The 17485-nt window shown below is 41.0% G+C and overlaps 1 protein-coding gene across 4 annotated transcripts; it reads left to right on the top strand.

The window, feature by feature from the left end:
• The first annotated feature begins 173 nt into the window (after positions 1 to 173).
• On the top strand, positions 174 to 17333 carry LOC6582077 (protein ECT2). 4 transcript variants are annotated; one of them, XM_002007754.4, is made up of 12 exons: positions 174 to 765; positions 4505 to 4721; positions 10548 to 10683; positions 10753 to 10859; positions 11593 to 11842; positions 12025 to 13353; positions 14680 to 14811; positions 14873 to 15223; positions 15289 to 16230; positions 16292 to 16402; positions 16466 to 16615; positions 16675 to 17333. In XM_002007754.4, the coding sequence occupies exons 1-12, from the start codon at positions 735 to 737 to the stop codon at positions 16801 to 16803; spliced, it is 3885 nt and encodes a 1294-aa protein (XP_002007790.1). In that variant the 5' UTR covers positions 174 to 734; the 3' UTR covers positions 16804 to 17333. The 4 variants fall into 4 exon arrangements, with proteins under 4 accessions (XP_002007790.1, XP_015017753.1, XP_032587828.1 ...); XM_032731937.2 differs by lacking the exon at positions 174 to 765 and adding an exon at positions 1954 to 2191; XM_015162267.3 differs by lacking the exon at positions 12025 to 13353 and having other exon boundaries at positions 176 to 765.
• Positions 17334 to 17485: the final 152 nt, after the last annotated feature.

Genomic DNA, 17485 nt, shown 5'->3' with positions numbered 1-17485 from the left:
CTGCGCTTAAGTTTTTATTTTACTGTGTGTGGTAACACTGCTTCGGCAATCGAATATAAACACTTAACGATTATGAATTTTATTTGAACAGAGTACCATTTTGAGTATAACAGTCTCTTTGTATGTTAACGGTGCGGTGTAACAGTGCCTTTGTGAGTAGAAGAGCCGACAGCATTAACATTTATGTAAAATAAAGCGAGACGAACAGCCGTGCGACCGGACGTGTTTGACCGTTGATTTTGATTTTTAATTCCGACGCGCTGCAAAGAAAGTATAAACTGAAACACGTACAAGGCGCAATGTAATTATTTGTATACGAATTACAAGCTACATTTGTGCAATTAAACGCGTGTATGCAAAAAAGAAAAATTATAAACAGGATTGCAAAAAGTGCTAAATTAAAGTGACGCCGTCCGCTGCTTCTGTTTCTGCTGCATTTAGTGGAATTCGATTGTGTGCGTGCACGCTACGCGTAAGTGTGTGTGTAAATTGTGACTGTTGGCGCTTGGCAGCGATATTTTGCGCGCCGCTTTTTAATTAACCAAAGCGTTGTTCAATTTAATTGTGCAAAAACAAAGATGCTTTGGCATTGGGCATTATTCAAGCTATGAGTAAATCAAAGCAAACAAACCAACATTAAATAATAAAACAAAGAAAATCAAACACGAAAGCTGTTTCAAAAGTGTATGTGTGTGCGTGTTCGTGTGTCCAAAATTTAATGCAATTCAAAGGAAATGGAGACCATCGAGGAGCAATCAAAAACAGGTGAGTTCGCGAATCGTAAAATAGAAGAGTGGGCATCAGCAGCTGTTTTGCCTCACATCCGCTGTTTGTCTTTATTTCTATATAAATATAGAAATATATATTTTTCAATTTTTAATTTTTCAATGTCGCAGGCGTTAAGCACACATAAAAAATGTCACAGCCAGCAAATAAATATCTTGGCTAGTACTTTCTTGTTGTAGTCAGGGAATTTTAAGCTACTTTTTTTTTTTTCAATTTTTTGAAATTTATTTCGGTGTGAAATATATTTATGTATCGTTGTGAATGATTTGCGCGTATATAATATGTGTGTGTGCTAAATGTAGTTGCACCCCTCACCCCGCTGCGCACTCGACAAACCGGCACTGTACCCAGCAACAACAATAACCAAAAGCGCAGCCGCGCGGCGAAGTTCCTGGCTGCCTGCCTGCCTAACTGTAGGTAGATCAACCAACAAATTACGTGCGCTCACCCTCTGTTTTCTGCCTCTCTGTCTCTCTCTTTTTGTTCTTCTAGTTTTGTTATTGTTACTAGACCTAGTGATTTACCTACCACACGTTTGCATGTCTGCTCTTCCCTGCCTGTCCTTCTTCCCTCTTTCCGGGTATACATACTTAACAGAGCGCGCGCACATGCCAATGTTTTCGGCTGTCGGCTCAATGTTAATGGCATTCTTACATACACACAAGCGCATCTGCATATAGGTGCGTGTGTGTGTGTGTATGTTTGTGCGAAGGCCTCTGCGTAGTCGCAATGTACTGAGCCAAGGCTCTGCCAGATGACAACGTAATTTTATTACAAGATTCCACTTTGATGAGTCTGTTGCAGAGAAAACCTTTAGCGAAATATCAAAACTAGAGTCCCCACGCTGATCATCATGCAAATGCCACCCAATTAGTTTTTCGTCATCTCTCTTTGGCAAGGGGCCAAAGCAAATGAAGAAGAGACAGCATAGAGGAGAGAGTAGTGAGTGAGCAGCGCAGGCAGCGGCAAAGAGAATTTCCCAAAATGAAAAAAAAGGAAGAGAAGTAAATACTTTATTTCCCTCTGTCAGCCACCACCTGTGAGGGTCGTTTCGCACGCTGCCCCGAGTGTCGTGTATTTGCATTGGGTTTTCTGCTTCGACGGGGGCGCACACCTGTGGCTTCCGCCTGACTGCTTTGTCAGGTGATCTTTTAGTTGCAATTCAGAGTTTGATCCTTACACATCAGCAGCAACAGCAACAGTCGCTTCAGCATGTTGCACTTGCCAGTGGCAACAACAACTCAACATTCTCAGCTCAACTTTGGGCACGCCTGCAACAAGCAACGAAATATCGTCACGGTTCGTCGTCAGGCTTGGTCCTATTTCACATACGCAGCCCAGGAGGAAGTCAAACAGACGCATCTCAAACAGGCCGCACTATGTCAAGTGTATGAGGACTTTACAGGTATTTCATTACACAGGCCAGGCATTCACCACCAGCCCAGTTAACGGTGGAAGTGTCTCACAGGGTTGCTCTCACACAAATTTACAAACAGCAAACACATTTTATAACGAACGACTTCACTTTGGGCATTTTGTGCTACGCAATTTAATTGAAATTCAGAGCGTGTTTTTGCACTTTAAGGAATTTGGCGCAAACAAACTCAAACAGACCAGAGAACGAAGCTCTGAATTCAAGCGTAATATTTTCTATATATAATATATAATATATATGCATAAACAATTTAAATAGATTTGCATAAGAAGCAAAGTGAATAATAGCTTGAAGCAGCTTTCTTCAAAGAAAAAGAACATTCTGTTTAATATATTTTTTGCCAAACTTAATACTTAACTTACTTTTTCTTAGTATTTACCCTACAATGATTATACAAGAAAAAAATGTTTTTTGGCTCAATTTCTTGGGAACGTAATTGAAACATTTAATAGCTGTTGCAGTCGCATATTGTATACTGAACTTGTAACGATAAATAAATGCAATAAATTCAATACTATATAGTATATGCTATACCTATGATTATATGATGTATACCTATATTTATTATCGCAGTTGTTTGGGTTGCTTCAAGTGTTTCATTTGATATTATACGAATTACTGCGTTGAAGACAAACGATTTTCCTGTATTGCAGTATTAAAAGCTGTTGGCTTTTTGTAAACACAACAAACTATATAGTTTACTGTTATAGAGAGACCATAAATTTCCATTGTAAGACTTAGTTATTCTAAAAATTTCATGCGTCATGCGGCGACAACAAAAAAATCAGCAAGAGCAACAACTCCTGTTCATTATCCACTGTGAAAGCAGATGCTGTATGGACCAGAGAGAAAGAGTGAGACAAAGAGAGAGGGAGAGACTGGGAGCGGGGGCGGGGATGTGATGGAGGGTATAGTCTGGACTTTGTTCAATTGCCCAAGTGGCGACGCGTCTGCCTCGATAGAGAGATACAAAAGCGCAATTGGCATCAGTTACAGCTGCACAATTCTGGATAAAATTAATGCACAACTGCATGTGCAATCAATTCTGGGGTGTAGGCAGCAGTAGGGGTAGCTGGGGCGGGGCCGGGAGGCTGGGCTGCTGTTGGAAAATTTGTATGCACTTGAGCAACTTGTGTAGAGCTCATTGTGTGGGCGGGTGGACGGATTGGCGAATGGGCGGATGGGTAGTTGGGTTGTGTTGGGTGCATTTTCTTTCGCTGTGCTTTGGCTTGTCAAAACTACGTTGGCAATGAGCTGAAGGTCACAGAGGGGGGTCGGGTGGGTAGGTAGGCAGCCATAGACAACAAACAATAATATTAATGGCAGCAATCAGCACTTGGCGATCACAATTAAAATTGATGTCAACAGCTCACAAAATTGCGTCTAAATAATCGACGCTGCCCTTCGTTCAGCTGTGGACGGATGCTGCTGACCCAGAGATGTATACAGCGAGATCCTCTCGGTTCTATTTTGTCTTGCATTTTGTTTGTTTTCTTTTTGCGCAACAGTTCGCAATTTGCATAAACAAACGAATAGACAATAGCAACAACACACACACTGTGATGGCCATAAATCATAGCGCCAAAAACTTTGAATATGCTCGCCTCCGCCCCCTCCATCTCCACTGCCTCCCGCTGCCTCCTGCTGCTGCTGCTGCCGCCGCTGCTACTCTGCACTTGAACAAAGTGTACTTAACAATTTTTAGTGCGCTACTCAAGAGGGCGTGTGCGAGGGTTGAAGGCAACCAAGCAAGCGAGCTCATCAATTATAAACAAATCACATGTTTATCTATTATACATATATTCACAATATATCAAATGTTAGCTTCAACTTAGAGTCATTAAATCCAGAGTGTAGTTAGTTGCCATTGAAAATGGGAAATCTGGGTACAATGTGCTTGTTTATATAGTAACTATTGTATATTAAACTAGAATATGTGGGGTATATGGACTAGTTTTCAGTTTATAAATTTGTAGACCCTGAACCCATTGAATCGAATGCCCTTTATGAAAATCTATATTAGATTATAGTGTTATTCAGATTCTTAAGGTAATTTTGTATGTATATAAAATAATATCCGAAAGCTCTTTTAGATGCATTAGTTGGCATACAAAGTTTTGATGAATATCTTATTTAAGCAAATGCTGATGAACTGAACAACATTCTTAGGTTATGCAGCACAACCCGTGCCCTCTTTGTACAGTTAAGCATTATAAGCTCCGAGCTATATATAGAACATCGTACTAATGCCTTGTGTGTCGTCTCCCATTCGGTATTTTGCAGAAATGTCCATTATGTCAAAGCTGCCCACACGCATCTGCCTGGTGGGCGAGGCTGGTAGAGATGCGGAGACGCTGCAGGCAGCCGAGAGTTTTGGCATGCCCGTCATACAATCGGAGACGGGGCTGGACATCATCAACGATACGGATTGGCGCACATTCTATGTGCTGCAGGACTTTGAGGACGAGATCTTTGATGCCATACACAAGCAAAAGGAATGGTAAGTGTTGCCCTCTCACTCATCCCATTTCGGTCGCGCTTTGTTATTTTTGTATGGCTTGCTTTAGCCAGATCTTTGTCATCTATAAATACATATCTGAGCATAATGTCAGCAAATTGAATGAGACGCGTCGTGGCGTCACGGAGTGCCACGAGTGGAGCACCAACAGCAGCCAAATTTGAAATTGAGACACACGCATGTGCGCTCTGCTCTACACCACACTCCCACACGCCCCGCCCTACTGGGCAGAGGGTTGAGATTGACAGCGCCAAAACCAAAATCCGTTGACAATTCACGCTTTTCAAAATGCCCTAGTATACCCAGCAAAAATTGTTAGGCATTTGGCGGAGGGCGTATTGAAATGGGAGTAGAAAAATGGGAAAAGACTTGAAATGAAGTTTTCTTCAAGAAAACTTACTTTACAGAAGCTCAAATAGTTTAGCAACTTTGATAAGAATCCCAAGTGTTTCCTTGTTTCATCTTACTTTTGCTGCCCATCACAGGGTACATTTCAGTCGAGCATACTCTGTTTCGCATCTATTTTTGGTTCTCTGCAAATTTCCTACAAATTGTTGTCAAATTTGAGGCTTGTGCGACAGTTTCTACCACGCTTGATTAATTTGCCCGCTGCGCAGTAATAGCCACATTTAAATCAAACAAGACAACAACAAAAGCAATAACAGCACTAGCTAGAGTATTTTGAGGAGCAATGCGCGACTAGCAGATACTCTAACATAACTATTCTGATCTTTCTTCCACTGATACACATAAACATTGTCAAATCTTAAATGAATACGATCAAAGGCATTTTTAGATTCCAAAATCTATTTATACTCTAGTCTACTAGCCCCCTTGCCCATATTCAATAATTGGCAGGGTATAAAAACACAAAAAACATGCACGGTCTCTGCCTCATTAGAGATTAACAATAATAATTTTTTGTTTTATTTATTTACGATCATATTCAAGGTCAACAAATGCGTTTGCTGTGGGTTTGCAAATTGTGGCATATGGAAGATGGAGGAGGAGAGATAGAAGCTGGGGCATTGGGGCATGGCAAGGGGAACATCTCTATTGCCTGTTTTGCTATGCTTTCGTGTTAAACATCAGTTCTGTTCCTTTTATTTTGTTTAAAATTATGTAAAAAAGCACTAGAGAAGAAACGGAAACCAGGGGAAGAGTGGGCATTACGTGTATTATTTATTTGCCAAAATTTCATTCATCTTTCGTTTGTTTGTGTTTAGTTTTTGTTGATTATTTTCTGATTTTCTTTGCTTTTCTTTTTTGCCATTAAATTGTTTTTAGTTTATGAAGCATATAAGTGGATGCTTTTTTATGGCATTTTGCACAAAAATAAGTTCATCACAATTCTTATAAATAGTTGCCAATTAGTTGAGAATTATATTCTAAATATATTTGTTGTCATTCAGCGGAAGAATAACCTACTCATTCATATTTTTGTAAACAGATTCCGAATGCAAATTCGTAATATTTTATGAGGCACAGCCAGCTTTAATGTTGAAATTAAATGGCTTTACTATTGAGTGATAAATTATTGCATAGGAAGGTAAAGGGACTTTATGGACTAGCTCTATGTTGGTATACTAATGAGGGAGAGAGAGAGAGAGAGAGAAGTGAAGAGAGTATATTGCTTTTCAATTATTTATCCGTGCATTCGTCTCTTTGCCTAAGTACAAATTATTGTGGCCCTATTAAAGGTATAGAGGTTTGATTAATTTTAAACATATTCGTACCCCACTATCCACATACGCCTACAAAGGGCGTGACTAATCATAAACAGTATTCTCTACAGTTTTATAGTTAAGACTTGAAAGATGAATGAGGCTTAGTTACTTTTTCCAACTTCTGCAAATTTAGTCAGAGTATGTCTGCCCTTAATTGCCTCTTAAGGGCGTGGCAAAGATAAACAAAATAAACTTTTTTCTAAAGTCTGTTTAAATAGTCAAATCGGAGAACGATTCCCTTCCTCCTTTACAAATTGACCTATAAATTTTTTTATTTTCCCTCTAGAAATATCGATTGTTGCATTATTGTTGTTCATTATCAACTATTATATCACAACTACTGCTACAATATGTAATACATGTAAATGTAACCCCACATCTCTCTATCTCTCTCCCTCTCTAATGCCAATTAAAGTGAAGCCTTTCTATAGAAGTCTGTGTTAATTGCTATGCAACATATGGACTCTTTTGTCTGTGCACGGAATTCAGTATAACTTTTTGGTGCTTCCCGCGAAAATGCATGCAATGGGGAGCAGACAGCTGTTGGGAAAAATTCCCTCAATGGATTTTCAGAATTGCACACACACACAAACACACACACACGTAGTAGCCACTTAAACTCACACAAATTGATGGCAAAAAGATCTTGTTAATTGTGACACAACCACATTGGCTATAATTATACGATCTATCGTATGCACTGAAAAGTACTCAGAGTTATATTTATATAGAAACTGAATCATAAGAATACGTTTGCATACTGGTGTTCCCCTTGGGGCATTGCCTATTTTGGGGCCGCATTCATTCAGCGACTAAAACACAAATAGTACAAAATTCTTAATGAAAATTTGCTCAACGAAAATTGATGACAAAATTGTCGTTTTTATTTATTGTCTAAGGAATTCGTTAAGCCGAAAACTTTGCGTACTTCCACTGAAATCGAAATGAATCGCTAGCGTGTTCACATGATTGCAGAGGTGGTTATCTATATACATATGTATGTATATGATATATAGGAGAGGGTGGGAGTTGCGGCTACTGCGGGGGTGCGTCATATTGCAGCAATCTATTGGCGCCACGATTCTATAAAAAATGTTTTATATGTGGAACACGATGGCAAAGTGTGAAAAGCGTCGCCAACAAGTCGGAAATTCTTGACAAAAAAAACACAACAACAACAAATCAGAAAAATCCTCAAATCGCAGAAAATAAAAATATATATAAACTATACATATTTTTTTTAATAATATATTTCGATACATGTGTGTGTATAGCTAGCCGTGCGTCTATATAATTTATAAGTTTTCAGCATGGCTAATTAATTGTGCGAGAGGGTGGAGGTGGCTGGGGGGTGGTGCAACGCGTTGCTGTCATTGACTGCTCTATAGTTTTGACCCTCGCAAAGTTCGAGTGTTATGCTTGTATACGAAGGATGAAAGGGTGGGCGGGTGTATGTTTGGGTGCTAAAGATCAGCGCACTTTATAAGCAACAAGTTCTTCATGGATTCTCCATAATCCATAAACACATACTATATATGCATATAAAAATGTATATATGTATATATATGTATATATGTATATTATATGCTCCAATTGGAGGTCAGCTTTTAGCGCTCGTCTTTCATCTTTCAGCTGAGCAGCACGCGCTGCGCATTTTTTGCATTGAGTAAGCATTGCGCCTGGGTTTTCCTTCTGCTCACTCATGTGTTGAGTCTACGAAATTCCATTGATATATAATATATATTATATATATTTTATTAGTCAAATATTTTCTTTTTGCATACATTCAAATGTCACACCTGGTTGCCAAGCTTATTTGTTTATCATTTTGTCATTTGGCTTTCCTCGAATGTTTGCGCAGCTTACAGTAATATTTTTCTCTCTTTCTTTATCTATCTGTGTGCGTGTGTGTGTGTGTCTGAGTGTTTGGCATTTGGCACTTGAGTGTGTGCCATCAAGTGGCATTTTCTATTTCCACAATTTTTCATTCCATTGCGTTTCGCAGCTGCCGTCGTCGTCGCAGCCGCCGACGCTCGGCATTTGGCTCAATCATTTTCCACAGTTCACAGCGCGGCAACAGTTGTGTTTTTGTTTAGTTTCAGCTGTGCCGTTAGAATCAGCAAAACGTTTTTACCAATAAATGTTTAATAATATATACATATATATAACTATATCTATACTCTGTGCCACTGAACAATATAAACTGAACGTGTGTCTAAGCAATTGTGTGCGTGCTGCTTCCACATAGATGGAAACCTATTTGTGGTAAGCGCCAGGTGGAACAGGTGTATGTTTGTGTGCAGCCAGACTCTGTGTGAAAGCTGTGAGAAGTCTCGCCTTATCGCAGTGAAATTGAAGTGCGTGTTAGTTGTGCTCTATGAAACGAGTCTTAAGTTTCCAAATCTGTTTGCTATTCGTAGTGCCAACAGACTGAAACGAAACGCATTGTGCAATCGACTGTGGGAGAAGAAACAAATTAAACAATTATAGTGTAAAGAAGTTACTAAAAATGTAGTATGATTGAGTATATGCAATGTAGAATGCAGTTAACTGATGTGTCTAAAATCTAAATTTCAATTCAGGTGTATAAGAAAAGTGTTGAGTGTTTATTAAAATAAGCTGCATTCATGTGAGTTAAGAACTCCATTGCTTCAAATCCGAATCAGCATCCATATATTTATACTTCTCAAAGAATTCTTTCGTATTCTGCTAAATAACAGTTTATTTTGTATATTCCTTCTTCTACGCTTCTCTTTACAATATTTTATTTCGAATTTCTCTAGATATTTTCTATATTTATTTGAAATATTCATACTTGAAATATGCACACCTCCTTAACCTAGTTTAGATTATATATCTCTAGATTCTTCCTCTTCGAATCGATTATTTACTGAATGCCAGCCAGTTGCTATGTCTACATATATCACTTTCTTATAATAAATATATTTATTTTTATGAAAATTATTTCAAAAATTTCGAGCTTTTTGCGAGCTTTTCCTAGAGATCAGAAGAAAGCTTTTTGCTCGTTTATTTATGCAAGGAAAAATCAAGAAAACTTTGTTCAATAATGTTTTATTGAAGTATTTAATTTTTGTTAAATCTCACTGAAACTCAAATAGCTCTCAAAAGATTCATCTTCTACCTTAAGTGTGTTTCATATCAATCCTTCGCTCATCCCATTCAATCAATAATTTTTGCCAACAAATGATTTCCTGGAACTTTGGATTATTTATAAAAATTTTTGCTGCTGACCCAACCCATTTTGATGGGCTGAGGAGCAGCGTATGTCCTAGCCACAACACATGAGTGAATGATGAATGTACATAAATTAATTTCAATATTAAAAATATCTTAAATACATAAGGCGAGACACACAATTACACACACACACAGACAGACTGACAGAGGCAGAGGCAGAGGCAGGGCAGCATCCGCCCACTTCCGCTCGATTGATTTGTTTATAAAAACTTCCGGTACGTGGCCAGTTGTACGCCCGTATAGTACAGCCTGTACAGTCAGCCTGGCTGGCATGTGCTTCGTCATAAACAAAAAGCCCTTAAACAAATTGATTGCTGCATGAGATGTGGTTGGGGTTGGGGCTGGGGCTGCTTGTTCCAGTCAAAGTTCAGTGGGAATTCGTCTGGCTTTTGATTGTTGTTTACATACCCCAGCCCCAATTGCCACCTGGTGTCGCGTGTGGATATCTATCTAGCTATCTGTCGCTGTCTTTGTGTGTGGGAAAGACGCGTCGCATCACATCGCGTCGTATCGCAACAGAGCAACTGTTCTCGAACCGGATGAATTGTTAAGTTGCAGTCATTCGTGGATTGCCTGATCGCACGGCAGTGCTTTCGCCTCAGTCTCAGTCTCAGTCTGTGTCTCTGTCTCGTGCTTGTGCAATTGAAGGCGCCTATAACCGATTTATAGTCTTGAGTGATTCGAATAATTGATATATGGCTACTGCAACAGCGCCGCAACGGCCAAGGTCAATTGGGGCATTACAAAAATCGCCTTGCATAATTCAAAAGTGTGCCACATAAATATTTAACGATCTCTCTTCTCCCTCTCTCTCTCTCTTCAGCATTTTGGGTCCACCCGCTTTGAAGTATGCGGCCGAGATGAAGCAGACGCTGGGCCAGAACACCAGGCCCATTTATAACTATGCGATGCGCGGAGTAGTCACTTGCTTCACGGGCATACGCAAAAAGGATGAGCTGGTGAGTGTAACGGAATAATTAATCCCCATCAGATGAATGTGCAATAATTTTAAATATTTTCGACTTCAGACAAAGCTGGTGAATCTCATACACTCCATGGGCGGTTGCATCAAGAAGGATTTGAATACAAAGACCACGCACTTGATATGCAATCACAGTGGCGGCGAAAAGTATCAGTAAGTATATAGAAAGACTGCTGAAATTGTGTTAAAGCTGGAAGCAAAGGAACAGATCACTATCGCGAAAAGACTTTAGCCTGTGTGTTTAGCAAGGATAGAACTTTATAGAAGTAACTCGGCGTATTTATATAGCTCGTGCATTCCAAAAATATAGTCAAAACATAAAGTAAATTGATCAGTTGCAGATTTGAAGAGTACATTTTTATATAAGTTTCCACTATGCTTCACTTGTGTAATGATCTTAAATCTTTATATTTCGATCAATATGCTCTATTGTAAATCATATTAAAATGCAATATATTTTTTGAAGGATAGGAGTTGTCAAGATTGTAACAATCTAAGAGAGGAGTAGTTCAAGTTTAAGTATAGAGAAACCTTCAATAATTATAATAACTGTAAATCATACTTAGTCATATTCAATTGCTCCCACTCTGTGTAAAGGGTTTCGGTTCTTTTCGTTTTGGTCTTCGGCTGAGCGGCCTACGTTGAACTATTCGTGTATTCTGTTCAATCTCTCTGAGGAACCGATGCAATCGGTTCACAGTGTATATAAGAACACCTTTCAGACATTGAGAAACTTTCAGCAGTTATTTGCGAGCTCTGATATTTATAAATCAGTCAAATCATAAGTCATTTACCTTTTACCATCTAAACTTAGTATAGAGTAAAGGGAATGTATTTGATATAAGACCAAATGGAGTTTATTTGATAATTGTTTGTCCACTTACAGATACGCCAAAACCTTTCGTCTGACCGTGGTGCGTCCCGCTTGGGTCTATGCCGCTTGGTCCGCTCGCAATTCGCTGGGCTTTGAGGCCACCCAGGATAACTTCACCAAGGCGCACAGACTAAAGGCATTCGAGGGACAGAAGATTTGCTTCTTTGGCTTCCCCGCCGAGGAGCATCAACACATGGTCGATGTGCTGCTGGAGAATGGCGGCGTCTGTGCCGAGTTGGATGATCCCGAGTGCTCGCATGTCGTGAGTTCTGTGCCCCGAAATAAAACTGCGGCACTTTTTTACTTAAATTGTTTTTTTATTTTTATTTTTTATTATTTTTTCACTCGCTCTATTTTGCATGCAACTCACCTTTTTGGCATTTGGCTTAAACGTTTTGTTTGTTTGTGTGTCTTATGGCTGACTCTTGTGTATATATCTTGCAGGTGATGCCCAATACGGGCGCTGTCCTTACAAGCACTAGCTCTAGCTCTACTAGCACTAGCACTGATACTAACCACACCACTAACACTAAACCCCAAATATGCAGCAGCCCCAAGTCCCCCAAAATCGAAGCAGATTCAACAGATGAGGCAGGCCAACAGCAGCAGCAGCAGCGGCAGCATCAGCTGGACCACGAACTGGATGAGCAGCAACAGCAGCCAGTTTCGGACAAAGAGAATCATTCTGGCGAACTCGATGACATACATTTCGATGAGCGTCTGTTTGTCGAGTCGGGCGACATGCAGCAGCCGGAGGAGCTGCCGCTGCCCGACTCAGCGGACGAAGAGGATGTGCAGGCGAGCACGCCGAAGAGCAACAGGCAGCCGCATGTTATTATTGCCAGCGGCACGCCCACCAGCTGCAATGGCAGCCCACTGGCCGCTGAAGACTTCCAAGACAATGAGGAGCGACTATCACCTATTCTGATTGCGCCCGCCAAGCTGCTAACGATCGACACAATCAACGAGTGCGACATGGAAACGGATGACTTGACGGCCGCAGCGGCCGATAATGACTTGAAGCGCAAACGCGACAGTTTCGACAGCGTCTCGCTGATGTCTGTGGACTCGTTTGCCTTGCCCGCGAGCACCAAGAAACCGAAGCTTATACGCACGGGCTCCATAACGCGCACGCTGAAGCGCTCCATGAGCTTTGTGGCTGATCGCACGCCCATCATCAAGACGCTGCGCACGCGTCGCAGCTCCATTGCCGTCGCCGATGCATCCACGTTTCTGGGCAGCGAGACCATTGAGGCGGATGATTCCGTGTGCTCGCTGGCCAGCATCAACAGCACACTGAACGAGTCCATAAGGAAGCCAGTGAAGGCGCTGCGCAGCATTTGCGATCGCATCACGCGCAGCAGCAGTCGCCGCGCCGAACGAGAGGCCACGCCAGAGGGCGGGCCATTGGATAGCGGCTTCAAGACGCCCAAGGCGCCGTTGCAGCGCTTTGGTGTCGGCGGCAGTGCATCATCATCGAAGAAAACAGCAAAGCGTCTCTTTGGACCGGCGGGTGGAGGCACAACTGCTGTCAGCTGCTCCCTAACATTAACAACTAACAATGCCAATGTCCCCACCAAAGATACGGTCAACGCTTGCTCGGCAACGACTGTTACTGCCTCTGCCTCGGTCCTGTTGCCCTCGAAAATCAGCTCATCCATAACAGCAATCACATCATCAACATCATCATCATTAACATCATCAACATTGATCGCTCTGCCCGTGGACTCTGCCAAGCTGCCAACGTCGACGTCCGCTGGCGATGAGCAAATGGTACTTAAATGGAATAAAATCCGCAAACCTAAAAAAAAACCTGGAAACACTTTGAAACGGCACAGCATAAACATTTTCTTTAGGACATTGTTAAGCTCTACAATCAAAGCTAATTAAACACTTTGTTTATGGCTTTTTAAAGAAACTGCTTGATGTAACTTAATTCTCTCATTCATCATTTTTTGAGCCATCCATTTGAGTCTCAGCAGTTTCTTTACTCTCCATTCGCCTTCATATTTCGTGTGAGAACTTCTCATCCATTTCGTACGCTTCTCGCTGTGCCTTTTGCATTGAAACATTTTGTGCTATTTTTGTTCGATTCGTCGCGCATTTTCAACATTTTTTCAGCTGTTTAACGAGCTGCGGATCACGTCTTTTGTTCTTAACCATTTTCAGGCCAAATTCAACAAATTTTATTAAATTACATGTTAATTGTTTATGGTTATGTTTTGTAGTTTTTTAAGCCATAATTTGGGTGCGGTGTTTGATCATAACTTTTTTCACTATTAATCTCTCTCTCTCTCTCTATCTATCTAAATCTCTGTCTCTATCTCTATCTCTATATCTAATGCTACTGTCTCTATTTTTCAACTGTTTTCCGAGCACACACGCAACAACAACAACAACAACAACAGCACAATAAATATTAATCAACAGCACACGTTCCGCTTGAATAAATGTTAAAAATGCCTTCAAGAATGCCCAAAAAAAATAGGGGCCAAAAAAAAGAAAAAGATTATAATAATAACAAATAAACATAATGTACATAAAGGCTGGGCGTTTGGTATAGACTAACAAATATTTGCACAAATGTTTCAGTACATTCGATGGCAGGAATTCTCGAGATAAACAATTTCATATATACATATATATTTTATTTGCTTTTTCTATATTTTCCTACTCTATTGTTTTATGATCTTTGTTTTGCTTGCGATTTTTATGCCCGTTTCAAAGTGTTTGCCAAAAATGTGCATTAAAAATGTTTTGTTTGCTCATATTTTGTTGAAATTATTATTGAAATCAAATAATTCAAATCAAAATCATATTCAGTTTCGGATACAGATTCCATAATGTATGTAATTTATTGTGCTGCTCTGCTCTGCTGCTGGTGCTGCGTTTGTGAACTGTACAATAGATTTAAATTAGTTAGACGCTTGATTTAAGATTGTATTGAATGCATTTGGCAACAAACAAAACATTTTTATTTCTATCACATTGCTCACATTGCACATTTCCACATGGTTTATAATTTTCTTTGATTTGCAATCAAATTGTTGAGCCGCATTACTGATCTATATATATATATATCTATCGCCCGCCCATCAGGTTGTGGACGAGCACACGACTGTGTCGAAACCGGAGCCCAAGAATCATAATACTCACATTCTGAAATCGGACTGGTTCTGGTATACCATACAGAATGGCTACGCCAACGAGATGGATTATCTATTTGGCGATGTAAGTGCAATCGAATACCTATTGCAAATCAATTATTAAACTTTCTTCAATTTATCTGTAGTACTTGGATAGCATTACGAATACGCCCAGCACAGATCGTCGCGACTCGCTGCCCATTAGCTTTAACAAGCGGAAACGGAAGCGTTTCTCACAGCGCATCCAATTGGAGGGCACGCCCTTGGGCTCCGGCAAGCGACGGTCTTCGGTGTCGGATGCTGGCCTCTTGTCCGTGTCGAATAGCTTCTTCGACTGCACCACCAGTCCTGATAAACTGGAGAATGATAAGCTGCTGCATGTAGAGCCAGAGGTTAGCGAGGCCACGCCCACCAAGAAATCCATGCGGTTCAATCACTTTATGGACTTCTTCACCACAGAGTCCAACTATGTGGGCATCCTAGATACCATACTGAATGTAAGAGCGGTCGCAATGAATCCTTACCACACAATACTCACATCTTTCTCTCTCTTTCCGGGCAGCTGTTCAAAAACAAACTGGAGGAGCTGGCCGAAACGAATGATCCGTTGCTTAATAAATCAGAGATCAAATCAATTTTTGGCAACTTTCTGCCCATTCACGAGGTGCATCAGAGCATGCTGGAGCATCTGCGCAAGCTGCATGCCAATTGGCGCGAGGATTGCCTCATCGGGGATATCATTATACAGCATCGCGATGACCTGATCAAGGCCTACCCACCCTATGTGAATTTCTACGAGCAGATGAAGGAACAGCTGCAGTACTGTGATCGCGAATATCCACGCTTCCACGCCTTCCTCAAGATTAACCAAACAAAGCCAGAGTGTGGGCGGCAGAGCCTGCAGGATCTTATGATCCGGCCTGTGCAGCGGCTGCCCAGCATCAGTCTGCTGCTGAATGATATATTGAAGCACACGGCTAACAGTAATGCGGATCATGCGCGACTCGAGGAGGCGCTGAAGGCCATCAAGCAGGTGACGCTGCACATCAACGAGGACAAACGGCGCACGGAGTCGCGCATGGCCATCTTTGACATATTCAACGATATCGATGGCTGCCCGGCACACCTGGTCAGCTCCAATCGCAGTTTCATCTCCAAGTGCGAGGTCAACGAGCTGTCCGATTCGCTGAGTGGGCGTGGCGACATTCTATTGCTCTACCTGTTCTCTGATTCCATAGAGCTGTGCAAGCGGCGCTCGCGGGGTTTCAACACGGCCAAATCGCCCAGCACGGCCAAAACGCATAAGCACATAAAATTGATATCGCTGAATACGATACGTTTTGTCATCGATGTTACGGACAGTCCGCGTGCCTTTGGCCTGCTGCAGCGTGGCGAGAAGGAGAAGCTCTACACCTTCAGCATCATTGACGAGGAAACGGATAAGCTGGTCTATCTCAAAAAGTTGTGCATGCAAATCGCAGCGCACACGTGTCGCACAGATGCCGTGAGTGTTTCCAAGGCTAATCAATTTTATAAGCTGACTAATGTTCTAATATCCTTTGCAGGACAAAATGCTGCTGAGTCGCACTTCACTGGAATTGGAGGTGGACATCAGCGATGTAAATGTCAGCACATTGAGCAAGGCTTTCAAATTGGCTGCCAAGACGCGTCTAAAGGTGCATTCGTTAACTAATTGAGATAGTCGAAACAAACTAAATACGTTTTTTGTATTTTTGCAGGTGGGACGCGCCTTTTCCTTTAACAAAACGCCCAACAAGCTGAAACGTGCGGTGTCCACGATGATGACTTCGCCTTTCGGCAGCACCAACTCGTTGACGCCCGCCTCGCAGCTGGCGCAGATGCGTCTGGCCAGCTGTACCAACATTAATGTAAGCTCGAGTGGTATATAGAAATATATGTATTTACTATATCCAATGCTTATTAACAGGAAGTAGCCGATGAGGATTGTGCCAGCATGCGCAGCAATTCGCCATCCACGCAGTCGGAGCTGCTGGTTGTGCCCCCTCTATCGGTGCAGCCCACGCGCAAAAACAAGGCCGTCGTGGGCCGAATTTAGCCGGCGAAGCTTGAGCCTGGCCCTGGCTAATGCTCAACTATCTCCAATAAGCGTATTCCATATGAAGTTTTTGTGTAGGCTTTTAAGTATGTCTCGCTGCAAACACACTCGCTCATGCGTAATCATAATTCATACTTTCGATATTCGTAATCTCAAAAAAAGTTAAAGAAAAACAGAAAATCAAGCGTCCAATCAGTATAAGGTCGTAATTTTAGAATTTTGTGTAAGATTTATTTGTCGCGCGCGAATGTTGAAGCGTTTGCGTTATTGTAGGCGTTCTCAATGAATTTATATTTGTAGCGCTCAAGTCTATGAATAATTGTAAATAGTTCTTTCGTATTCGCACATATATAAATATATATATATATGTTAATATATATAGTAATCTATCTATATGTTCAATGTAATCGTATAATGTAACTAATCGTATTAGTGTCTTGAAATCGCATTCACGCACTGAAAAACAAAATCGGTTCGATTTCATCTCTGTTCGGCATTGCAAAAGCTGTGAATGTTTACTGAGTAAATTTTTTTAAAAAACAAAAAGTACATAACGATTAATGTTTAAAGTCATTCAATTTATTTGAGACGGGCATATACAGCCAAAAACGTTGTATTGTAAGAGAGCATGATGATGTTTAAGAAATAATATACGACACCATGATATAAAACCTATAAAAGA

This window comes from Drosophila mojavensis, unplaced genomic scaffold (assembly GCF_018153725.1).
Source record: "Drosophila mojavensis isolate 15081-1352.22 unplaced genomic scaffold, ASM1815372v1 contig_74, whole genome shotgun sequence".
Classification (NCBI taxonomy): Eukaryota; Metazoa; Arthropoda; class Insecta; order Diptera; family Drosophilidae; genus Drosophila; species Drosophila mojavensis.
This window is presented reverse-complemented; position numbering and strand designations above follow the sequence as displayed.

Bases quoted from the DNA above. Each gene is read 5' to 3' on its own strand.
- LOC6582077 (XM_032731937.2), top strand. From the start codon at position 1,999: ATGTTGCACTTGCCAGTGGCAACAACAACTCAACATTCTCAGCTCAAC. The intron at 11,843-12,024 runs GTGAGTTCTGTG...TATATCTTGCAG, and splicing joins ATCCCGAGTGCTCGCATGTC to GTGATGCCCAATACGGGCGC. The intron at 16,231-16,291 runs GTGAGTGTTTCC...TATCCTTTGCAG, and splicing joins ACACGTGTCGCACAGATGCC to GACAAAATGCTGCTGAGTCG.